The sequence below is a fragment of the Piliocolobus tephrosceles genome, chromosome 2, assembly GCF_002776525.5.
Source record: "Piliocolobus tephrosceles isolate RC106 chromosome 2, ASM277652v3, whole genome shotgun sequence".
In the NCBI taxonomy this organism is placed as follows: Eukaryota; Metazoa; Chordata; class Mammalia; order Primates; family Cercopithecidae; genus Piliocolobus; species Piliocolobus tephrosceles.
The window spans coordinates 86,364,156-86,389,287 of record NC_045435.1 but is presented as its reverse complement, the minus strand read 5'-3'; the positions used below and the strand labels follow the sequence as shown (position 1 = coordinate 86,389,287).

Here is a 25,132-nt window from a genome sequence, read left to right as displayed (position 1 = left end):
AAAAAAAAAAAAAAAAAAAAAAAGTCAGATGATGTCATTCTGCCTTCAACACCTTCCAGTTGTTTCCTTCATACTTGGAATGCAATTTAAACTTTCTTGCCCCATGGCCGGGATGATCTGGCCCTTGCTGACCTGTGCCCCCTGGTGCTAACCCACAGCCTGGCCTATTGGCATGGGCGCCATGCTGGCCCTCATGTTAGGGCCTTTGCCCTGGCTGATGGCTTTTCAAAAGCTTTTTCTCCAACAGCCTGAAGTCACTCCTGACAAGGCCCACTTCCCTAACTGTCTGCTTGGCCTTGGTCACAGTATCTGCTTCATATGGTACAGGCAGAGCAATGCTTGTGCGTCCAGAACTCAATGACCAGCTTCCCTCCCGCAACAGGTCCCTCCTCCCCTATTACTCCCTCGCTCCTAGTCACAATCTACAGGAAGCCCCTGAGCCCAGCTGGCAAGGTGCACCTTGCTTGGCTGCTTGCTGTTGCATCACCTTCATTAGGGCTGTTTTTGCTCCTTCATTAAATTAAATTCCAGGAAGCAGTGCTGATGGCAGCCCTAACGAGTCGCCGGAGAGGCTCCCAGCCCCAGCCTTTGGAAAGCATGGCAAGGAGTACTAGGCAATAACGTGAACAAAGCAGTAGCTCCTGGGAATAGAATTGATTATCATTTCCCAGGCCCTCCAAGGACCCTGGGCTTCCCAGGGTAGGTGGCCTTTGGAGACTGCCTATACAACAGGCACAGTGGCAGGTTGTACCATGAACTTTTCAAGGACAAAGAGAAGGAGGGAGGTTAAGTTTAGTCCTTGGCTCCAAAACCCTGAGAGCTCCTGAGTTCCCTGCAGGGCTTGGGTAGCTCCTCCCCCGTCATACAGGAGCACCCTGAATGCCAGAACCAGTTAGGTTTGTAGGGCTAGGCATGGATCACTGGCTTGGAGATGCTGGTGCCCCTACCTCAGCATCCCCTAGAGACTTGGGAATCCCCTGTGTGGCTTGTTCCTCCGTGATGCCTCATGGCAGTCCCCTCTCACACCAGTGTTTTCTTGCTCTCACTATTCTGGCCAGGCTGGGCTCCTCTCTGGTTCGGGAGCACCCAGCTCCTTCCCAACACAGGGCCCTTGCACTTGCCGCTGCCTCTGTCGTCACTCTCCTCTGGCTTGTTACAAGACTGGTCCTTCCACATGATTCAGAGATCCCCTCCTCAGACTGTCTTCTCCTGCACACACCTCCCAGTGGCTGTAGAGTCACCCTATTGATTTCCTCTGATATGGTGAAATTCATTTCCCTGTTTGTTTGGTGTGTGTTCCTCAAGGACAGGGCCCAGCTGCCTCTTTTACCATAGTGTTCTCAGCACATTGGCAGGCAATATGTTCAGGGAACAGTGGTTGAACAGATGACCCCTTCCTCTGGATCCTCCCACACTGACCCCAAGCCTCCACCCCTGTGTCAGGTTGGGCCCCCTTGCCTAATCCAGATGCTTATGAGGAAGGGGTGCTGGGGCCTGAATTCTCCAGGTCAAAGCCAATGATCTGTGAAGAGGGTGGATGACCAGAAAGGGGGACTTTGGGATCCAGGACTCCCAGGCTTTCGGGTTTTCCTCCTGGACGAAGAAAGACCTGGGAAGAGGGGACTGCCAGGGAGCAGGGAGGGAGGGCAGGATGGCTGACTCCACTTTCAGAACTTCCACTGGGCTAAGAAGCAGGAAGGGGAAAGCGCAGAAGATGCACCAGGAAGTGGAGTCTGCCCCAGGGCAGTAAGGAGGGAGCAAGCTGTGGCCACCCAGGTCTAAAAGCAGTAGCTGCAAGGCTGTGATTGAGTTGGCCACAGGTCCTTGGTGGGGGACTCCCTATCACCTGGGAGCCATAGAGGTAGGGTGGTCAGGATCCTGAACTCTGGGCATCCCTGTGGGGTCCTACCTGGTCCTGGACTCTGGGCAGGGACAGGCACACCCACCCCGAAACTGCCTTTGGGGAAGTGCTAGCAGCTTCCCCTTCCTGGAGCCTGCAGGCAAGCGTGTCACAGCCCACTGAGAGGGTCTTCGTTCCTCACCCTGCTCAGGGCTACTGCTTGGTAGGAACTCAGGCCAAGCTGGACCTGCTGTGCTGCCCGTGGTGAGCCCCAAGGCTATTCTGGCAGTAGGGGTGAGCCAGCAGCTACCACTTCTTCATTTCAGCTGAGATGCCACCCTCAGCTCTGCTGATATCATTCCATTGTCCTTTATGGTCTAGTCCAAGTGGTGCTGGGCCTGGTGGCCATGGGGACAAGTCATGCCTCCTCCAGTGCTCATGAGGCCCTGGCTAGGCAGCTGCCCCCAAAATGACCTCTCCTGAAAGGACTCCTGGATTCCTGAGTATGAAGAAACCGGGATGCCCACAATGTACTTCACCAATGACTGTGACTGGGTCCTGGCCCACTCTGGACCTCAGCTGACTCAGCTGCAAAGCAAGGGGTTTGTTTCTCTAGCTCTCAGCCTTGATTTTCTCACTGGCCCTTCCCCAGACCCCTGCCTCTCAGTCCTACTGCCCTTCCTTTGCTTGTACTTTTCCATATTCTTGCAATATTCTTCCTCACTGTTCTTCTCCCTCTAGCACTCCCTGCATCACCTCCTCAAAGAAAGCTTCTTGATCTTCCCAGGCACCACTGGTTTCTCTCTTGTCTGTGTATACAGCTACATAAATATTTCCATAGGGGCGGCAGCTCCCAGCTCCAGGATGAAGATACTGATTGATTGATTGACTGATTGATTGATTTTGAGACGGAGTCTACCTCTGTTGCCAGGCTGGAGGGCAGTGATGTGATCTTAGTTCACTGCAACCTCAACTCCCGGTTTCAAGCGATTCTCCTGCCTCAGCCTCCCAAGTAGCTGGGATTACAGGCATGAACTGCCATGCCCAGCTAATTTTTGTATTTTTAGTAGAGATGGGGTTTCTCCATGTTGGCCAGGATAGTCGATCTCCTGACCTCATGATCCTCCCACCTCAGCCTTCCAAAGTTTTGGGATTACAAGCGCGAGCCACCGCGCCTGGCCTTATTCATTTAAATTGACACGTATTTACCTGCCACCCTGCAAGAAGCCTGGAATTAGGGATGTGAGTGGGATAGACCCACCACCAGAATAGTGGGATGTGGCTGGGGAAGGGGAAACCCCAGGACAATGGGACTCAGGCCCAGCTCACAGCCAGGGAATGAAAGGTGGGGAGGAGGGATTAATTTAACAGGGTAGGGGGATGGGAGGGAAGATCCTGGGATGGAGAGAGCAAGGGAAGCCAGATGGTTGGAGTGCCAGTGTGTTGCACATGGAGGGACATGAGGTGGACCCTTGAGTGGAGACAATCATAAAGCCTTACAGAAATCGCTACTATTGGGCCAGGCACGGTGCCTCATGCCTGTAATCCCAGCACTTTGGGAGGCCAGGGCAGGAGGATTGCCTGAGTGAGCCCAGGAGTTCAAGACCAGCCTGGGCAACATGGTGAGACCCCATCTCCATTTAAAAAAAAAAGGGGGGGGCCGCGCATGGTGGTTCACGCCTGCAATCCCAGCACTTTGTGAGGTCAAGGCGGGCAGATCACCTGAGATCAGGAGTTTGAGACTGGCCTGGCCAACATGGCAAAACCCTATCTCTACTGAAAATACAAAAATTAGCTGGGTGTGGTGGCGGGTGCCTGTAATCCCAGCTACTTGGAAAGCTGAGGCATGAGAATCACTTGAACCCGGGAGGCAGGGATTGCAGTGAGCCGAGATAGTGCCACTGCACTCCAGCTTGGGCAATAGAGCGAGACGCAGTCTCAAAAAAAAGAAATCACTACTGTAACACCTCACCCTTATTGAGGGCTTCCTATGTGCCATGTACATTCTGCATGTTTTACATGTTTCCTCCTGAAGTCCTGACATCTGCCTGTGCTTTGGGTATGTGTAACCATCAGGCCCATTTTACTGATAAGAAAACCAAGGCACAGGGAGTTTCTGGTACTTGTCCAAAGTAACAAGTAGCTGGCAAGTTTGCAAACTGCTCCTCAGAGTCTTTGCTTCCAACTGCCATCCTATAGCCTCCACCTGCTGCAGAGTCCAAACCAGTGTGTGTGGAGGCTTTATCTATTGTCAGGGCATTGGGGAACCACAGAAGGTTTCCGAGCAAGGAGGTGATGTGATTTCTTTCAGTAGGATGCCCTTGGCTGCCATGTGGAGGATAAATTGTAGGGAAACAGGAGAGCCAAGGAAGAGGCTAGAGTCCTAGGCTGGGAGATAGTGGTGACAGAGAACAAATACAGATTGAAGGGGAAATTGAAGTAGGGAAGAGGCCGGCGGCATATAGGGGTAGGGGAGGGGGGTCATTGCTGTGGCTGGTGGGGGGACCATGAAGTGGTGGAGAGCCTCGGAACAGGGGCCAGTGGGATGGAATGTACCCAGTTCTGGACAGTGTGGGTTTGAGGTGCCTAGGTGTCTCGGGGAGGCTTCAGAGCAGTGGTGGACATGGGGTTGGCAATCAAGGAAGTCAGGCTGGAGAGGACCTTGTGGGGTTCTGAGTCCCCAGAGTGGGAGGTGTATGACTGGAGTGGCAAGCAGAGGCCTGGCCACAGCCTTGGGGACCCCATGGAGATGGAGAGGGAGCAGCTAGCAGGGTGGAAGCAAGGGTTGCTGGACTCCCTGGGAAGAGCATAGGACTGGAAAGGAGCAGCTAACTTGTGGGAAGGGTGCCATAACCACAGGACCTGGCCTGGGATGGGGGAAGGCCATGCCTTCCAGTGGCCCCATCCTGGCCTGCCTCCATAGATTGGGGTCTGTGTTGTGCCCACCTACTGAGAGCAGGGCCTCCAAGGGGCTGACAGGTTCTCCCTGTTGCCTGGCAACTGTGAGAGCTGTTGGCTGTTGCTAGGAGCAGGCTAGAGAGGCCAGAGGAGCGAGGATCAGCTCTCAAGCCTGGGGCGGGGTGACGGGTGGAGGGAAGGGAAGGGGCCCACCTTGGAAGCCAGTCTGTAGTCTGTGCATGGACAGACTGTATTCTTGGCCATGCGTACCCATTTTTGTAGTGTGTTCTGTGAATCTGAGGTATGTTGGAGGCTGACCTATGTGTGGGTGTATACAGCGTATCTGTGGCCCTGGTGGGCGTTATGTGTCCTCAACATGTTGTTGCACACCCATGGCAGGGCCTGCTTGAGCTTCAGAGCAGTGGTGGACATGGGGCATCATATCCCATGTCTCAGGACAGGAGGGAGCCCTGAAGGAGTCATTGGAGGACTTCCAGGCCAATGACTCCTCAACAAGAGAGACATTCAGATAGGGATATGCAGACACTCCAGGGAGAACAGCCAAACTGGGGATTGGGAGCTGGAACAAAATGTGTACCAAGGTTCTTTTTTTTTTGAAACGGAATCTTGCTCTGTTGCCCAGGTTAGAGTGCAGTGGTGTGATCTCGACTCACTGCAATCTCCAGTTCCCAGGTTCAAGTGATTCTCCTGTTTCAGCCTCCTGAGTAACCAGGATTACAGGCACATGCCACCATGCCCAGCTAATTTTTTTTTTTTTTTTTTTAATGGGGTTTCGCTCTTGTTGCCCAGGCTAGAGTGCAATGGTGTGACATTGGCTCATTGCAACCTTCGCCTCCTGGGTTCAAGCAATTCTCCTGCCTCAGTCTCCCAAGTAGCTGGGATTACAGGCACCCACCCCACGACCAGCTAATTTTTTGTATTTTAGTAGAGACAGGGTTTCTCCATGTTGGTCAGGCTGGTCTCGAACTCTTGACCTCAGGTGATCCGCCCACCTCAGCCTCCCAAAGTGCTGGGATTACAGGTGTGAGCCACCGCACCCAGCCTAATTTTTGTAATTATAGTAAAGACAAGGTTTCACCATGTTGGCCAGGCTGGTCTTTAACTCCTGACCTCAAGAGATTTGCCTGCTTCAGCCTCCCAGAGTGCTGGGATTACAGGCGTGAGCCACAATGCCCAGTCAAAATGTTTTCCAAGGTTCCAAGGAAGGGGTCTATGCTAAACATCGGCCTGTTGGTGGCAAGCACCCTGTCTTGCGTCAGGGGACTTCCCTGTCTTTGGGCTGGGGCCTCCTGGCCTGATGGCACTGGGGCCACACAAAATGCCTTCGTGGTTCATCTTTGGCAGCCCCTTCAAATGTCTAGTCGAGGTTGGGGCTCTGGGCACAGGATCAGAAAGACTTGAAATGTTCAGCTAGAAACACTGCTGCCTCCACCCCAATTTGCCTGGCCATAGGGTTGCAGCCATTACCCAGTGGGGACAGGCCACAGGAGGGTGGGATGTGGGATCATGGCCACCTCCAGACGTGGACAGGCCATGGAAGAGACAAGTCATAAGATCGTGGCCACTTTTGTTTCTAGAAGTCCAGTGGCAACTCCTTCCTCTTTCTTCCCTCCCAACCCCCTCACCCTGCCTGCCCGCCCCCCCCTCTTCCTCCCTCTCCACCCTCTCACCCTCTCTCCCTTTCTCCCTTGGGTCCTGATTGCCTGGTCCCAGATTGGAGTCCAGGATGGCTGCCTGCAGAAGAATGCCTCCTGGTAGGTTGGGGAAGGATGGATATGAGAAGTCACCCAGCTAAAGGAGACAGCCTAGGCAAAGGTGTAAAGATGGAAATCAACTTTTTTTTTCTTTTGAGATGGAGCCTTGCTCTGTCGCCCAAGCTGGAGTGCAATGAATGGCGTGATCTCGGCTCACTGCAACCTCCGCCTCCCGGGTTGAAGCAGTTCTCTTGCCTCAGCCTTCTGAGTAGCTGGGATTACAGGCGCCCACCATCACACCCAGCTAATTTTTGTATTTTTAGTAGAGACGGGGTTTCACCATGTTGGCCAGGCTGGTCTCGAACTCCTGACCTCAAGTGATCCTCCCGCCTCGGCCTCCAAAAGTGCTGGGATTACTGGCGTGAGCCCCTGCGCCCGGCCTTTGAGTTTTCTTTTTCGATTTGCTGCAACCCAGAGGGAGAAGGCGGTTTACCGCCTTAAGACAGAGAAAACCGCAGTCCAGAAAGCCTCCCGAGTTCTGTAGATTCCAAAACAAGTTTATTGGACTCATTAACTTTAACAAATGACAAAGACACGCCTCCTCCACCTAACTCGCCCAACTCGCAGAAGCTCAGAGCGCTGGTTCCTGCTCTGTCCTCGAGGGCACCGGATCCCCACCCTGGGGCTACCAGATCCGCCCTCCCGGCTGTCCAGCAACTGAGCTCCCGGCGCTCCGCACCCAATCACAGCCCGGCCCCGCCTGCAACCCGCCCAGTGCCGGGTCCCTGGGTTTGGATCCACCCCTATTGCCTTTGCTCCGCGTGGCCACGCCTGCAGCCGAGGCCCGAGCCTGGGCTGCGCCTAACTGCCCCCTTCGGCCCGCCCTCGAGCCAATCACCAGCCTCGAATCTCCTCTGGCCCCGCCTCCAGGCCCGCCCCGGCCCAGTCCCGGGCTTGGTTAGCCCAGGCCCCACCCCCGGCCCGCCCCGCCGTCGGTGCGCGGCGGTCGGGAAGGCGCCTCCTGCAGACGCTCCGAACTGCAGACCCGAGAGCTTCCCGCAGAGGGCTGGTAGTAGGAGCGGAGCGGGTCGGGCGGGGCCGGGCGGGGCCGAGCCGGGCCGTGGGCCGTGTGGGGGCCGGGCGGCGGCCGGGCCGGCGGACGGCGGGATGGGCTGCACCGTGAGCGCCGAGGACAAGGCGGCGGCCGAGCGCTCTAAGATGATCGACAAGAACCTGCGGGAGGACGGGGAGAAGGCGGCGCGGGAGGTGAAGTTGCTGCTGTTGGGTGAGGCCGCGTCCCGCACTGGGATCCTTAATTCCCAGCTCGAATCCCCAGACAAGGACTTTGACCTCTCATACTAGGGCTTCGAACTCCCAGACTCGGGCTGTCTGGGACCCCACACCTGGGCCAGGACCAGGGTTGAAAACTCTAGGTTGGGCTAGACCTTCGATCCTGCCCAGACTCTAGACCAGACCCCTATCTCATCCCAGACCTTCAAATCCAGTCAACAGTGCCCCAACACCCGCGGTCCAGTGCCCTGGTGTTGCCCAGTGCCAAGTGCCCTGTGCCAAGTGCCCTGCTTGGCCATCCCCCCTTGCTAACCAGCTTCACAGAACTTCAGGGACCCCGCCATCCTTCCTTACACTTTACCCAAACCCCCAGGATGCTCGCCACTTGTTCCCCAACCCTCAGGCTCCACTTGTTTTCCTCATCTGCGCCTTTTATTCCTGTTGGGCATGAGCATTCCGCGGAGCCCCTGCCAGGCCCCCTACCCACTCCCTCCTTCTCCCTCTGTGCCCCATCCCTAGTCTGGAATCTGTATCTTCCACCTGTGCGTTCTGACCCAAGGAACCTCTCTAATGGGAAACTGCTCTTGAGCCCGCTCTCCAACTGGAACCCCTTCAGCGAGCCCTGCTCCCTGCTTCCTGCCCTCCAAGTCCTTCTCTGCAAGCATCACTCCGGAAACCTTCTGCTGATCCTCCACTAAGTCCTCTTACACTCTGGCCTTCCCCAATCCTTCCACCTCTCCTGCACCAAGTGGGCTGGGCTAGGAGGAGGGAGCCCCGGATTGGAGAGGGCCTAGGCTGCCTTACGCAGAACCCCCACGGGGCTGGACTGAGGCTCCACTGGTCACGCTGTGGGAGGGGGCCAGGCCTCAGGCTTCCCAGGGAGGCTCTGCGGGCTCATGTTTCCCAGTTTCGAAGGCCAGTCTGGGAAGTAGGAGAGAGTGTGGAGGAGTTAGGGTTGTGGTCGCCTCCAAGGCCAGGAAAGATGGTGGCTGCTAGAGGGGTGGGGGGAAGTGGAAGTGGTGAGACAGCCGACATATTGCTGCCCCTGCGGGTGAGCCCAAGAGATCTGCTAGTAGGTGCTGGGCTGCCCACACCCCTTCTGGGCTGCAAGGCCTGGGATGTAGCCTCTGAGAGTTCAGGGGCTTGTTGGATCTTGGGACCCTGTGAAGGGGGATGGTGGACTAGCTGAATGAGGAGTTGAGGGGCCAGCTAGGGGTGGGCCAGGGTGCCTCGGAGCATCCCAGCTGGCCTTTTGCAAAGACAGTGGGCCTACTAGCTGTCCCCATCCAGCCTCCCACTGGAAGTAGGGGTGGTGCCCAGTGGCAGTCTGATTTTGATTTGGGGGTTTTAGAGTTGGGGGAGGGAGGCCCTTGCAACAGCACAGCACCGTTGTAGGCTGAGTACTGCATGGGGGGGTGTGGCCCCTCAGCTTCAGAACTGTCATGGGGCTCCCGGGCTGTGAAAAGCAAGGCTTTTCGGGCTGGGCCTGTGGCCGAGGAACAGCATGTATGTTCATTATGGGCCCATCTGTTGACTGTCCCTGCGGACCCGGCCTCCGGGGCACAGCCTCGGAGGTTTCAAAATGGCATCCGCTTCGCTGCTGCCTCAGGGAGGAAGAGAAGGGGCGGGAAGGGGCGGCGGCCCAGCCTCCTGGGCTGCTTTGCGTTGGGCGCTTGCCTCTTCCTGTCTCTGCTGTGAGTGCAGCAGCGGCAGTGAGTGGGTGTCGACGCGGCGGAATGCCCATCGCTGCTGCTGCTGCTGCCCGATGGGCCTGGGGAGGGCACTTCCGGTACCACTGCCTCCCAGTGCCCAGCCAGGAGTCTCTAGCCAGCCTCTCCCTAGGCTGATTGCAGTTACTGTGGTGACTGAGGAAATGCGAGACTGGACCATAGAGCTGGGGGAGCGTAGGGCTTCTGGCTAGTTTTGTGTCCTGACACCAGAAGGGTCCCTGATCCCACCAGGCTTGCTCCTTGGAGCCCAGCTCAGCTTTTGGGCTAAGTCATGTGAGACTGGGCAACTCCTCCCACACTGGGCTGGCAGCAGCCAGGGATGCAGGGTCTGGCTTAGCACTTTCTAGCCTGGGGAGTTCACCCTGGGGTCCTGGCCTTCTGGCCTTTGCTTACTCTGTGAAATGGGCTTCCTGGGTTTGGGCCAAAGGAGTATCCCAGCTCAGGATGGGGAGAACAAGAGCCTCCTGGTGGTTCTTGTTGGGGATGTGGGTTGGGAGTTAAGACCCTGCAGTGTGCTGCAAAGGGCTCTAAGCAAGCTCTGCCCGATATTGACGACCCAATCTGCCATGGCTGCCTGGGGAGGGATCCTGGCTTGAGCCATGCCTTTCCCATCCAGGTGCAAGGTGGTGATGGGAGCCCAGCTGTGGCAAGTTCAGAGTTCTGGGTGCCTGTCCCATGTAGCGGGAGACTTTGTCCAGGCAACGGGACTCAGGTTGGGCAACTGCCAGCCTTCCCTCCCAGCCAGAACCACGCCTGCTGCCCCGCCTGCACACTGCCTCCCTCCATCCTGGGTAGCTCTGCCAGCAGGCGGGCACAGTTCTTGTCACCAGGGTAGAGGCTGATGTGGTACACACAGGCAAGAGAGTATTTCCTGGCAGCTTGGTAGGGGGAGCAGATACCAGTCCTGCACTAGGGATGCTCCCCACTCCTACCCAGCTCAATGTGATTGACCAGCTAGGCCCAGGTGGAATCTGGGGCCCTGGTCTGGGCACTTAAGGGAAAGGAAGCCAGAGTGTTTGTGAGCGGGGAGAGTCTCTGATTTGGAATGGGCTTGTGTGGACGGCTTCACAGAAAAAGGAAACAGTGTCCACCACTGGCTCCATAAAGGCTTCAGAATGTAAACAGAGCAGTTCTTTCTTGCCCCTGGAACTTTGCAGAACTGTTGTTCCCTACTTGATTGTTCTTTAAAACTTTACTCCCGGATCACCTCCCAGGATCCTTCCTGGACATCCTCCTTCGACCAAGGCTGTAAAACATCTGGCTCCCAGCACTGTTGTTTCCCCCCTCAGATGCTTGGAGACTGCAGGGCAGGGCTAAGTCCTTCATTTCTGTGCCCAGCATGGAGCCTGGCATCTACTGGGTGCTTCTCAGCTGTTTGATGAATGAAGGAAGTATCCTCTGAACCTGATTTTGGGTAGATAGAGGAGTAAACTGAGTGGCAGTTTGTGTACTGTGGGCAGGTGGCAAGGGCCCACAGGCCCACCGCAGGGTTGGTGACCAGCATTGAGGGGACACTGAGAAAAGTTCTTCAGGCTGTTTCTTCCCAGCCCCACCACAGGCTATGCTGGCACCTAAGAGACAGTTCTTACCCTCCGCAGTGCGGAACTCCTGCTCAGCAGAGTGGCTTTGGATTCTTCCTTCCAACTCAGGCTTTTGGTGTGCTGCTAGAGGGCTGCTGTCTCTGACACTCCAGTAGCCACCGTCGAGCTTGAGCTGGCTGGTATAGCTGGGGCTGCCCCACAGCCCTGAGGCTCAGACCAGAGCAATGCCGTGAGGGTCCTGGTACTGGCCAGCGCAGAGACTGCACATAGCAAGGGCTCAATGAAGTTTACCAAGAGAAGAAAGGGGGTTTTGTGACCTCTCTCCTGTCTGTGTCTCTTGCAAAGGACTGGCATACTATAGATGCCTAATGAGTATATATGGACAGAATGAAGTGATTGAACATGTCCATGAACAGGGCAGAACTCCTGGGAGAGGGGTAAGTATAATCCTGGGGCAGCCACTGGAGCCTGGTCTAGCTGGAGATAGATGGGAAGGACTAGCCTGGGATTCTGGCTGGCTGGGTAGTGGGTTAGACTCTAGTGGTGCCTGTGAAGCGGGGGGCTTCCTGGAGGAGGCGTCTGCTGGGCAGCTGTGAAGGATGAACACCATTTGCCAGGGCTAGGCACTGGGGGGCAGAGGGACCAACTCGACAAGAACACCGCAGCGGGAATACAAGACTTGGCCTGTATTCCCAAGAGCTTGGGTGGGTGTTTCCTGGCCCGGGGGAAAAGAGCCACCCTCCCTAGACCAGCCCATGGGGTAATCCAGACCTGAGTTCGAATCCCAGTTCCACCTATGGCACTGGCTGAGAAACTCAGCATCAGGTGAAGCCCTGGCAGGAGTCCTGCTCTCCACTCATAACCTGGGGGCAGAGTGCCTCCCTGCAGCCACAGGTGTTACAGGGACAGTCCGGCAAAGCCTGGAGGTATGAAAAGTGGATGAGGAAGGCCAGGTGCAGTGGCTCACGCCTGTAATCCCAGCACTTTGGGAGGTCGAGGCAGGCAGATCACCTGAGGTCAGGAGTTCAAGACCAGCCTGGCCAACATGGTGAAACCCCGTCTCTACTAAAAATACAAAAAAATTAGCCAGGTATGATGGTGTGAGCCTGTAACCCCAGCTACTCAGGAGGCATGAGAATCGCTTGAACCTAGGAAGTGAAGGTTACAGTGGGCCGAGATAGTGCCACTGCACTCCAGCCTGGGGGACAGAGCAAGACTCTGTCTCAAAAAAACAAAACAAAGGAAGAAAGGAAAGGAAAGAAAGAAAAAAATGGATGAGGGACCCACTGCTGAGAGTTTGGTGAGAAGGAGTCTCCCATCCTAGAGGCTGCCTGGCCCCGGTTTGCGGCCCTGGGGAACCCCCTCCCCTGGCCTCAGGCAGCTGTTCACAGCAAGTGGGGAGCCCAAAGCGTGCAGATAGTTGGTGCCAGCAGGAGTGACAGACTGCCCTGGGGACCTTCAACCTCTGGGGGTCTAGGTTTGGAGATGTGGCAGGGCCCTGGGTGCCAGGTGGCCAGTACCCACCCAGGCTGGCCTCCAGCCCCTACATTCTACCCCAGCCTACTCCTTCACTGCTGGAGCTCATTAGCACTTGAATGGGGGGCGGGGTGGCTTGGGCCTCTGAGTCTCTTCTTCCCACCCCTCCCCCAGGCTTGGCGGGGCTTTGTCTGCAGGAGCAGGCAGGGATGGAGCTCCCACACCAAGGAGTGAACAGGGGTCCAAGCCATAGCTGACCCCCTCTGCCTGCATCCTGCCCAGTTCTGCTAGGCTCAGCCCCTGCCTGTCAAGCCAGTGTCAGCACAGCCAACATGAGGTCATACCTCTAGGGTAGGAGTGAGACTAGGTCCTTCAAGGGATACCCCTGAGCTGAGAGACTAGGTGAATCAGGGCAGCTGGAGCTCAGCTGGGGACATCCCAAACAGCGTGGGGGAGGGGAACCCCAGACTGAGGGCAGAGCAGGTGTGAGGACAGAGGGAATGAGCTGCTCTGCTGTGGCTGGAGGTAGAAGTCAAGCCAGTTGCGGGACATGGGCTTCCATGCCAGAAGCCCTGAGGCAGCATCACACCACCCACTATGTGTTGGAGCCTAGGCTGCCGGGTGGGGCCTGGGGATGGTCCAGGACCCCTTTGACCCTGGGCAGCTTGTCAGGCGTTGGCCCTGGGTGGCCTGAGAGGTAGGGTCACTGAGTGGCATCACTGATGTCCCAGGCCCTTGAACATCTGTTTGCCTAGCAAGTGGCAGCAGGCAGTGCTGAAGGTGGGGTGTGGTCAGATCCCAGCAAGGTCCATAGGCCTCCAGAACTGCAGGGGTGGGGGCAGTAGGTGCACTTGGGGCTACTGGGGCCACAGGCAGACACACAGGTCCTGTATACTCTGCCCTTGATCTCAGTTCTTGGTCCCTGGCTGTGTCTCCTCAGTCTGTCTCTAAAAGCCACCCATTCACTTGGTGGGAACAGGATGGAGGAAGCTTTGTCCACCCAAGCTCTTAGCCACTGAGGAACTAGGGACTCCCCCCAACCCCCCACAGCGGAGGAGGAGACTGTCACCCCAGAGCCTGAGTGCGGCCTCCCCTACATCCCATTGTGCTGTGGGGGAGGCAGGACTGGGCAGATGGGGGCAAGGTACAGGCCAGGGAATAGTCTCATCTTCCCAGCATCTCAGGCCAGGAGTCCTGTCCTAGGAGTTCAGCGAGGAGGGGAAAGGGGTCAGCAGGTTCTGGCCAGGCCACTGGTGATGCACCCTAGGAGTGCTCTGCAAGGTGCTTTGGGGAAGGCGAAAGATTGGGCCCTTTCATGGTGTCCCTGGTACCTGATGCTCTCAGGCAGCCCTTCCCTCAACTACAGGTGCAGGGTGGGGCCCCGTCTGCCCAGCCCCACCCGGCCCTTCTAGCCTGAAGCTCTTGTTCTTACTAAACCCCAACCCCACCCTCACTCTGATGTTACTTCTTGGGGCTGTGGCTGCTCTTGGTGGCTGGAGAGGAAGAATCTTTATGGAATAACCAAACATTTGCTGGGATGGTTCTTCTGTGTCGGCCTCTGTGCACATTTACAAGGCTTGAAAGGCAGCACCACACCAGTCTGAGCAAAGGCCTAAAGGTGGGGTCATCTCAGCCTTGTTGGGAGAAAATATCCTTATGGCTTGGGGGAATCTGGAGGCTCCAAGGCTGCTGACAGCCTCAGGATATGCAAAGGAGGTGTTGGCAGCACCTGCTGTGTGTGCCCCAGGTGGGAAGGAGGAGGTAGTGAAGTCTGCACGACTTGGCAGGGCAGGGCTGGGCCTCTCGGGGAAGTGGTGTCCACACCAGAGGAAAAGGAGGAAGCAGCTGGGGGAGGAGGAGCCCAAAAGAGGAAGAGGCCAGAGGGCTGCCTGGTGCTAGGGTGGGGGTGAGAGCCCAAGGGCCCCCCAGGGCTTTGCCAACTGGAAGGGTCTAGGAGGTGAAACAACACCTGCCCAGGCTTATCTGTGCACTCCTGTGGGCCATTCTAGTGGCGGTCACTTAGGTGGAGCCAGTCCAGGTAGTTGTCCCCAGCAACCGTCAGGCCCAGGATCCCAGAGAAGGTGGTGCCTCCGAGAAGGATTCCAGGCCCCTTCTTTGGCCACAGGAAGTTGTGGCTGGGAGAGGGACACTGGCGGGAGGGCTAGCAGGAAGGCAGAGGGCCGCTCTTAGATTCCCGAGCGGCCATTGCTCTCCAAAGCCGGAAGGCCAGCCACAGGCTAAGATGAATGCCTGGAAATGCAGCAGCAGCCCCGAGATGAGCTCACTCTGGATTTCCCCTGCTGGGGGCGGACAAAGGAGCCCTTGCCTCAGCCTAAGGATTCTCTCCTGACAGCACCTACTCACTGGGTCTAGAGCTGCATTCACTGGGCCTATTTCCCCTCAGGTGATAACCACAGCTGTCTCTGATTGAGCCTTGACTGTTGTGTGGAGCTGAATTGTTCATTATCTTGTCACATTTAATCCTGTGAGGCTGGGACTGACATTCCACCCATTTCACTGATGGGCAAACTGAAGCTCAGGGATTTTATGCACTTACACAAGAAACAGAGACGCCAGGACATGACCCATGTGGTGGCCAAGCGCTTGCCTCCAACTGCCATGGCCCCTTAGGAGTCTGTGCTGGCTGGAAGTAACGGATCAGGCAGGACAGCAGGCAGACAGTGAGGGTGCATGTGTGTTCTGCATGTGCCTATGGGCCCTGGCTCCCGGGCCTCAATTCCTCTTTTAGGAGACGGAAAGGAAGCTGTCTGACTTGGAAGGTGGGACCCAAGACTGTGTATGAATCTTTCTACAGCCATGTGGTCATGGGGGAACCCCCTGCTTTTTTCTTCTTTTTGAGATGGAGTCTTACTTTGTCGCCCAGGCTGGAGTGCAGTGGCATGATCTCCGCTCACTGCAACCTCCGCCTCCTGGGTTCAAGCGATTCTCCTGCCTCAGCCTCCTGAGTAGCTGGGACTACAGGCGCACGCCACCACACCCAGCTAATTTTTGTATTTTTAGTAGAGATGAGGTTTCACCATGTTGGTCAGGCTGGTATCGAACTCCTGACCTCAAGAGATTCGTTTGCCTCGGCCTCCCAGAGTGCTGGGATTACATGTGTAAGCCACCGTGCCCAGCCACAGCTGCACCTTTTGACTTCCCGCTTTTCCTCCTAGTCCGTATCCCCTCACAGTGATGCTCAAGTTATAGCTGGCAACTTAGGACGTCATTCTTTCCCTAATATTATGCTTGTTCTCCCACAAGCCCCAGTCTTAGACTGAGACCAAACCTGGGGAAGGTTCAGAAGCTATTGAAGTGCATGATGAGGGCCCCTGAGACTGGGAATTGTCCAGAGGAGTGAAAGGAAAGCTTGTTTCTTAGGGCTCCACCGTGAGTACAGGCTCAGTGCTGGGTGCATGTGTGATGCTATGTGGCAGCGGAATGTGGCCATGGTGTCGGCTGATGACTGCATGATAGTTGATGAGGCTGGTTCCTCTTGCTCCTTGACCTCCGAATCTCAGTGTTGTGACCTAGTGGGGCCTTGCCCTCTCCTGTAGGGGTTCCTAGGGGTTTTGCTGTGTTGCCAGGTCAGGCCTTAAGGGGCTGAGGGGGCTGAGGGAGGCTTAGGAGAGCCAGAGCAGAAGCGTCCAAGCCTCTCTGGGCCATGAGTGAGGCCATGCACGGAGTAGAGACCTGTGCATCCTCATGGCCACCGAAGACTCTGGGTCCCAGAGGGTCCAATTCCTTACCATGAGACCTCAGACTGGCCTCTTCCCTCTCTGTGTCCAGTACTAGAACCTGTGATGCTGTGATTCTTTTTTTTTTTTTTTTTTTTTTTTTTTTGAGACTGGGTTTCGCTCTTGTTGCCCAGGCTAGAGTACAATGATGAGATATCGGCTCACCGCAACCTCCGTCTCCCAGGTTCAAGTGATTCTCCTGCCTCAGCCTCCAGAGTAGCTGGGATTATAGACATGTGCCACCACACCCGGCTAATTTTGTATTTTTAGTAGAGATGGGGTTTCTCCATGTTGGTCAGGCTGGTCTCTAACTCCTGACCTCAGATGATCCGCCCACCTCAGCCTCCCAAAGTGCTGGGATTACAGGCGTGAGCCACCACGCCCCGCCAATGCTGTGATTCTTAGCATGGTCTCCTGGCCTGTGGACACAAGGACAGCTGCTGGTTTGGGTTGGGCCCTGAGGCAGTTTGAGGTGACTTTGAAGATCTGAGGAATGCTACTCAGGGCAGGCCTTGGGTTTGGCACCCTCCCTCAAGGGGTGCATTTCATAGATGAGGTCTAGGCTCCCGTTATCTTTCCCAGAGTCCACTGCTGTGAGTCAGAAGGGAAGAGAGGTCATTCAGGTGCCTTGGGAACAGCGGAGGGATGCCTGAAATGAAGAGGCCTCTGGGGAGACGGTGCCAAATGGCCCAGCTCCACATGATCTGGGTCTTGTCCAGCACCTCCTGGCTCCTGCACAGAGCAGTACCTGGGGCCTGAGGGGCCAACGATGAACAGGTCTGGAGCCTCCTTTATATCAGGCCAGCCTTCCTCACTCAGTGCCTGAGTTTCCCTCTGCAATGGAAAGGGCTCCACTGAGGGAGACACACCATGCCCCAGAAAGCCTTTCCCATGTGTTGGGCAAGACCTTAGGCTTCAGTTTCCCTAACACAGAGATCTCTGACTTGGCAGTAGCAAGCCAGGCCCCGGTTGGTAGTGCTCCCCTTATGGGCACTGTAAACCCCTGGAAGCCGCTGGAGGCAGCCGAGTTCCAGAGACTGGCGGGAGGGAGGTGTGGAGTCCGCTGGTCTGTTCAGGCATCCGTTATAGGGCCATGCCACACACACGGGTGGGGGTGTTGCCAGTCCCTTTCAAGACCTCGAGTCCCTGCCTCCCAGTGCCGGACCGGTGCTGAGCCTCCTCGGAGGGAATGAGGGGGGCCCGAGAGCAACACCTGGAGGAAGGAAGAGACGCCAGGGGCGGGGCTCAGAGGGCCTTTGTCTGGCCGGGCCTCAGCCCCTCCCTCCCGTTGCCATGGTTTCTGTGTGTGCGGAGTCTGCAGGCTGGGGGCTTCCCAGGGACGGGCTGGTGGGTGGGGCGCCTTCCCCAGACTCCCCTGGCTGTGGCTGCTTTTCTGAAACAAAACGCTCCCCAGTGTTTCCCAGCCCCCACCTCCTTCCATAGTGTCTCTGGCTGCCGGGCGCCCCCTGGTGGTGGCGGGACCTGGGTCCCTAGGACTGCAGGGGACGAGGGGGTGCGCGGGATCTGAGAACCACAGGCTGAGCTGGAGATGTGGCGCCTTCCTGGGATGACAATAGGAGGTGGTGTCTGGGCTGCCTTTGTGGTGGGCTCAGGACTACTCCCACCTGCCCCACCATGTCCCACTGGGATAGGCTGGGGAGTTGTGGCAGTGTGGGCGGGCCTGGTGCTGTGGGTTTGAGCTGGGCCGCTGCCCAAGTCTACCCTGTGGTCCCAGCCGCTGCTGCTTCTGAGAATCTCTGCCCTCGGGCCTGCCACGTCAGCTGGCCGCTCTCCCTGGCCCCACGTGTTCCCACGGAGCCCACCAGTATGGGGGTTCTCTCCAGGGAGGTCTTCTGCCCGGCTTTCTGGGTGTGTGGAGCCAGTGAGCAATGTCAGCAGTGAGGCTCCTGGGCAGGAAGGAGGCCCCAGCTGTGTAGGAGTGCCCGGTTATACGGAAGGGAAGTGACGACACAGAGCGGAAAGCCAGCAGAGGAGCCAGTAGCTCTGACTCCTGTCCCAGGTTATGCTGAGTCCCAGCAGGGAACCACCACAGCTCTGAATCAGCCTGTTAGCTGCTGTCCATTGCTCTTCATCTGCTCTTTATCTGAAAGCCTTCAGAAGCTCTCCTTCAAATGAGATGACCACAGCAGTCTTCTCTGCAGGTTGCAGGAAATGAGAGGTTTGGGGAAATCTGTACTCTTTCAAAAGGTAGAAAAATAGTGATAACTTTTACCTACATGCTCACCATGTACCCCACACTGTGAGAAGAGCTTTGCATTTAATCCTTACCCATCTCTCAGAAGGAGACAGTGTTGTCCCATTTCACAGATGAAGTGCCAGAGAAAGGGCAGGAAAGGAGCTGAAGCTCTTGGGGATCTCAGGAAGCATCAGAGTGGACATCGGGGCTGTGGCAAGTCTGGACCTCCTTCTGGGAGAGGATCTGAAAATGGGAGGTGGGCTGGCTGGCCGCTTGAGGCTTAACAGCTCTGCCCAGGGGAAGCTGAAGCTAGAAAGGACAGCAGCAAGTCCCAGCCTCCCAGCAGATCAAAGCCTATTAAGGAGTTAGAGGGTCCAAGATGAACAGATGCTGTGACTTGAATGCTGGGGCCTAGAATAAGCATCAAGCGACCAGACCTGTGGGCCTGTCTCTCCTGCTGCAGGGGCCCTGCTGGTCTTGTTCGCGCAGGTGGAGTGGTACTGTCTCCCTTCTCTCATCGGTTCCCTCCTCTGGGGCTCAGCACTCCCAAAGTGGAAGCAGATGTTCTAATGCAGAGCAGCTGCCACCACCCAGCACATCACTGCGATTACTGCCCACCTGCTGTGGGCCCAGCAGCTGTGTCACAGGGCAAAGGCTGCAGAGGTTTCTTCCTTGGTGGGAAGAGGTGTGACTCAGTGGGGATATCAAGGCCACCCCAGGAAACCTCTGCAGGCCTCTCTAGGGATAGAGCACTTGGTGGAGCCCTCTGCGGGCAGGAGGGGCTGACTCATGCCACCTTCTATTGCCTCAGTTCCCCTACTCAGCATCTTTGCAGAAATCTGGACACTCAGGCTGGACACAGTGGCTCACTCCTGTAATCCCAGCATTCTGGGAGGCCGAAGCAGGTGGATCACTTGAGGCCAGGAGTTCAAGACAAGCCTGGCCAACATGGTGAAACCCTGTCTCTACTAGAAATACAAAAATTAGCCAGGCGTGGTGGCACATGCCTGTAGTCCCAGTTACTGGGGAAGCTGAGGCAGGAGAAACGCTTGAACCAGGAGGCAGAGGTTGAACTGGGAGGCAAAGGTTGCAGTGAGCCGAGATCATGCTATTGCACTCCAGCCTGGGCGACGGAACGAGACTGTTTCAAAAAAAGGAAAAGAAAAACCTAGACTCAGCCACTCCTCTGAGAGGCAGGTGGGAGGGGAGCTGGATGCATGCAAAACTCACAGATAAGCCTCATGCCATCTTACCTGGTAGGGGATATCCATCAGGTCCTGATGGAAAGGGGACCCAGCCAGAGATGTGGAGAGTGAGGCTACTGCCACAGCTGCCAGAGCACTTAGCCTGTGGGCTGCCCGAGAGCTCTTCACCCCACTCATTCCATCCAGATGCCATACTGGGGCTCCACCCACCTCTGCTCCTGGCCCCCTTCTCTGCTGGAGCTGCTCCTGGGCTGTGCCCCTGCCTCTGTCCCGTTGTTCCCCCTGCTTCCTGCCTGACTGCCAGCACCACGCCCTTGTCCTGCCACTCACTACTTCCCGCCTGAGTCACAGCTGCTGGAAAGACAAAGAGACCAGCCTGAGTCTAGGGATAGAGGCTCCATGACCTTGATTTGCTTACCTGTCAAGTGGAGGTCTTTTTTCAGTGACCCCTGCTGGGGGTAGAGAATGTTCTCTTAACATTTAAGAGGCCTTAGGAGGGGAAACTGAAACTCGAGGGGGACAGGGAAGTGGGCCCTCCCGGGGCTGGGGCAGGGAGCAGATATCCTGGCTTCTAGCATGACTGGCTCTGTGCTGCCTACCTCATGTCTACCAGGTCTAGCTGCTGCTAGGAAAATCAGATGCAAAGCGAGTTTTTACCCTTATCACTGCCCCTCAGCAGGGTCACAAAGCGGCCCACATCACCTACTAAGAGTGGTCAAAGGGCCAGACCCCCTCTTGACTCCCAGTGTCCAGATAGGGAAACTAATGCCTCAAGTGGGCAGGAGTCCTGAAGTCACACAAGAGGGGGCAGCTTTCACCCTAGACCTCAGGTTCCCCGTCCCCTGGGTAGCCTCCCTGCTGAGTCTCGGCTTGCCTCATTGGGGACTGCATGGAGACTCAAGACTTGGCATCCTTGGCCTCTGCTCCTTCAGTTCCCCCCATCCTGGCTGTGACTGGCTCCTGGTTCTTCCTCCTGCTCTGGAGGAGCCAATGGGGAGGATAGTCAGGTGGCTACTGCTGCCTTCCCTGCCCCAATGGGTGCTTTGAGCCCCAGGGGGATGGGCCTTAGTGATGGAGCATCACTGTGAGGCTTTCCTGGGACCTTTCCCCATGTCCCCATCGGCAGGTGGAGGAGTGTTAGTATGGAGATCCTGGCTGCCCCTCTGCCATGCACTGCCCAATGGGGAGGGAGTGGTGCTGGTATATGCCCCGGTATACACCCCAGTGAAGATACTGGGCCTGGCGCCTGTAGTGCCCAGGGGCTAAAGCAATAGAGGGGATTGCTGCCCCAGCCACGGCGCCCCAGCCTGCCCAGGGCCTGCACATTTGTATGTCCACAAGGTTGTGCAACCATCACTGCTATCTAATTCCAGAATATAATCACCACCCTCAAAAAGAAACCTCATACCCAACTAGCTGTCACTCCCCATCTCCCCACATCCCCTCCCCTCATCCTGGAAAGCAGGCCTGGGACAGTCAGAAGCTCAGTGATTGCAGATGCCTGGTGGCATTTGTGAGGAGGGCTCAGGCCCTTCCCCTCAGGGTGGTCTCTGGCGTAGGGGGCTAAAGGTGGGCAGGGGCCTTGGCACGGCCTGCCACCATGTCCCAATGCCTGCTGCTGCTTGTTGAGCGCTGCACACATGGCCCAGAGTCTGCCTGGGGAGACAGGGAGTGAACCCAGTGCCAGGTGGACTGTGTGGCTCCACTGCAGTACCAGGCACTCAGGACAGTTCTAGGAGGGACTGCATGGTGGACAGGTGCGCTCCCTGCAGAGGGGACTCTAACCTGTGACCTCAGCCTCCCTGGACCTCAGTTCCTTCATTGGTTAGAGCGGGGTGAGAATGGAACCTACCTCCCAGGATTGCTGTGGAGATGGCAGTTGGTGGGTGTCATTGATGTAGAACAGCATCCGGCACATGGTGAGCGCTGTTTTCATATAGCTTTGCTGTCGATATTGCCGATGTTATTGTTACTGCTTGTGTTTGTTTGTGTGTTAGCACCTTCATTCTTCTGAGGTAGTTTTGACCAGCCCCGAGGGATACTGGTGAGGTTGGCCCGAGTACCCAAGTTTGACCTCTGCACAGACCGCACTGCCCACCCAGCTAAGCTGTACAGAGGAACAGACGTGCCACAGTGATCAGAATTGAGACACTGTGAATGGGGCATGGGGCACATATTCCCAGCAAAGAGAACAGCATGAGCAGGGCCCTGGAGGTGGCTACAGGTAGTACCTGGCAGCTGCAGGTCTGACTGGCAGTGATGGGGCAGGAGCAGAGGGGTCTGGGAAGAACAGCAGGGCCCAGCTGGGGGCCATTCGACCTGGAGCTCAAGACAGCCAGCAGCAAGGGAGCAAGGTCAAGGTGAGGCCTTGCCTCCACTCCCTCTGGCCCCCAGCCAGGGAGTTGGGTGGCCCTCCTGGTCCTTCTTCACACAGACTCCCTGGATAATACAGCCTCCTGGGCTGCACTTCTCAAGATCTGGCTCTGTTATCTGGGATGGGACCTTGGAGTCTGCTTTTTTTTTTTTTTTTTTTTTTAAGACCAAGTTTCGCTCTTGTTGCCCAGGCTGGAGTGCAATGGCATGATCTCGACTCACTGCAATCTCCACCTCCCGGGTTCAAGCGATTCTTCTGCCTCAGCCTCCCGAGCCTCTGGGATTACAGGCACCCACCACCATGCCCAGCTAGTTTTTGTTATTTTTAGTAGAGATGGGGTTTCGACATGTTGGTCAGGCTGGTCTCGAACTACTGACCTCAGGTGATCCACCTGCCTCGGCCTCCCAAAGTGCTGGGATTACAGGCGTGAGCTATCGCGCCCAGTGGAATCTGCTGTTTTAAACACCTTCCCAAGGCATTGTCCTGCAGAGTCTTAGCCACATTTTGAGAATGGCAGGGTGGACCTGGCATCATGGGTTCCCTCCACCCTCTTGCCCTTCTGAGTCCTGGCTACATGATCTTAGATCAATATTTTATTTTTCTGAGCCTCAATGTCCTCATCTGTAGAATGGGAACAGAAATAGTATCTTCGGTGACTAACACAGGAGAGAATGCAGCAAATCTCAGTACCAGCTAAGGAGAAATATGGGCCAGGGCTGTACCAGGCCAGGGAAAAGCTTGAGTCAATATGGGCGTGTGTGGGTGTGGGTGTGTGAAATACATCGCAGGTCTCCCAGATTCATGAGTCAGTACGTTTCTGTGTTATACTGTAGGTCTCCCAGATTCTAGCCTTCTAGCCTCCATCTGCTCAGGGCAGACCTGGGGGCAGTGAGCAGAGGGCAGGGCACTGGGCCATGTCCAGAAAGCTGAAGTGTGATGCTGTGCTCCTGCTTAGGGCCCTGGTTGCCAAGGCTGAGAGTGTGGGGAGAAGAAGGGCTGCTACCCTGTTGGATGGAGTATGCAGGGCATCTTCCTGCCAGCTCTGCCCAGGGTACCATATTGGCATGCACCAGCTGCACAGGTTGGTGAGCCTATGTATGTGAGAACAGGTTGACTCCTTTAGGTCTGGCCAAGTCTCCAGCCAAGACCCCTGAACTCAACCAGGACAATGGGGAGCCATGGTGGGCAGCAGAGCTTGTGGGAGGCAAAGGCCTGCAGAGAGTCTGCCATGGGGCACAGGTGCTCTAGGTTACCTTGACCACTGTGGCCTTGCCAGCTGCCTTCCTGGTAGCTCAGCTGCCCACCAGGCCCAGCTGCCTCCATCTCATGGTGCAGCTGGTGGGATGGTTAGTTCCGCCTCCTGGGCTACAGGTGTCTGGGCATTTGTTCTGTGCCTGTGGAGCCCCTCTGGGCCTGCCCCCTGACCACCTGTGCCCTCTGTTCCAGGTGCTGGGGAGTCAGGGAAGAGCACCATCGTCAAGCAGATGAAGTAAGTGCTGTCTCCCAGAGGCAGTGCCCAAACTCCAACTTCCCCTCTGCATCCTCTGGGCCTGTACTGCCCCCGACTACAGGCCCAGCCAGTCTTAGCCAGGCCCAGAACCTTCTCAGAGGCAGTCACTTATCCTCAGGTCCCAGTGGGTCAGGGGCAGTTTTCCCTTCTCTGAAGCAGGTCTCAGCAGCCCCAGGCAGCTGTGGGAACTCCCAGTGCCCTGGGGACGCTAACCTTCCTGGTCCCTGGCTATCAGGATCATCCACGAGGATGGTTACTCCGAGGAGGAATGCCGGCAGTACCGGGCGGTTGTTTACAGCAACACCATCCAGTCCATCATGGCCATTGTCAAAGCCATGGGCAACCTGCAGATCGACTTTGCCGACCCCTCCAGAGCGGTATGTGCCCTCCGCCCCACCCTCTCCCACCTCCCAAAAGGTTTCAGGGTGGCTGGGTGTGGTAGCTTATGCCTATAATCCCAGCACTTTGGGAGGCTGAGGCAGGTGGATCACCTGAGGTCAGGAGTTCAAGACCAGCCTGGCCAACATGGTGAAACCCCGTCTCTACTGAAAATACAAAAATTAGCCGAGCATGGTGGCACGTACCTGTAGTCCCAGCTACTTGGGAGGCTGAAGCAGGAGAATCGCTTGAACCCAGGAGGTGGAGGATGCAGTGAGCCAAGATCGCCCCACTGCACTCTAGCCTTGGTGACAGAGCTAGACTCCATCGTAGCCTTGGTGACAGAGCTAGACTCCATCGCAGAAAAAAGAAAAAAAAAAAAAAAGGTTTTAGGGCAAGTCTCATCCTAGGGAATCCAAGAATACCCTAGCCTGGGCCCCATTCCAGAGGTTTCCCTGCCTCTGGCAGAGTGGGGGTACATTCCTTCAACTGCCTGACCACCCGCCGCTGTGCCCAGGACGACGCCAGGCAGCTATTTGCACTGTCCTGCACCGCCGAGGAGCAAGGCGTGCTCCCCGATGACCTGTCCGGCGTCATCCGGAGGCTCTGGGCTGACCATGGTGTACAGGCCTGCTTTGGCCGCTCAAGGGAATACCAGCTCAACGACTCAGCCGCCTAGTGAGTGCTCTGAGGGGCTGGGCTGGGCAGGGCAGGGGCTGGGGGAGGACTAAAGGCTGGACTGGGGGGCCTGAGAACCCCCAGAAGGACACTGCTGGTCTTTGCTCATGAAACCGAAGACCGTTAACCAAGGCCTTGGTGTTTTTTGGTTTGGGGGGTAGGTGGGTGACACGTTACTGAACGACCAGAAGGAATGACAGGCAGATGGCTTGTACAGTACATCTCTTCCAGTTGAGTCTGATCTGTCTTGACGTACAGTCTTTTTTTTTTTTTGAGATGGAGTCTCGCTCTGTCTCCCGGGCTGGAGTGCAGTGGCCGGATCTCAGCTCACGGTAAGCTCCGCCTCCCGGGTTTACGCCATTCTCCCGCCTCAGCCTCCGGAGTAGCTGGGACTACAGGCGCCCTCCACGTCGCCCGGCTAGTTTTTTTGTATTTTTTTAGTAGAGACGGGGTTTCACAGTGTTAGCCAGGATGGTCTCGATCTCCTGACCTCGTGATCCGCCCGTCTCGGCCTCCCAAAGTGCTGGGATTACAGGCTTGAGCCACCGCGCCCGGCCGACGTA

At 56.5% G+C, this 25,132-nt stretch overlaps 1 protein-coding gene across 1 annotated transcript in view; it reads left to right on the top strand.

Moving 5' to 3' along the window:
* Positions 1 to 7,231: 7,231 nt before the first annotated feature.
* The window catches only part of GNAI2 (G protein subunit alpha i2), a 24,795-nt gene continuing 6,894 nt past the window's right edge, over positions 7,232 to 25,132 (top strand). The window contains exons 1-4 of the mRNA XM_023231524.2: positions 7,232 to 7,738; positions 23,450 to 23,492; positions 23,749 to 23,890; positions 24,409 to 24,569. Coding sequence (XP_023087292.1) covers positions 7,621 to 7,738; positions 23,450 to 23,492; positions 23,749 to 23,890; positions 24,409 to 24,569 — 464 coding nt within the window. The 5' untranslated portion in view covers positions 7,232 to 7,620. The remainder of the gene's footprint in view (positions 7,739 to 23,449; positions 23,493 to 23,748; positions 23,891 to 24,408; positions 24,570 to 25,132) is intronic.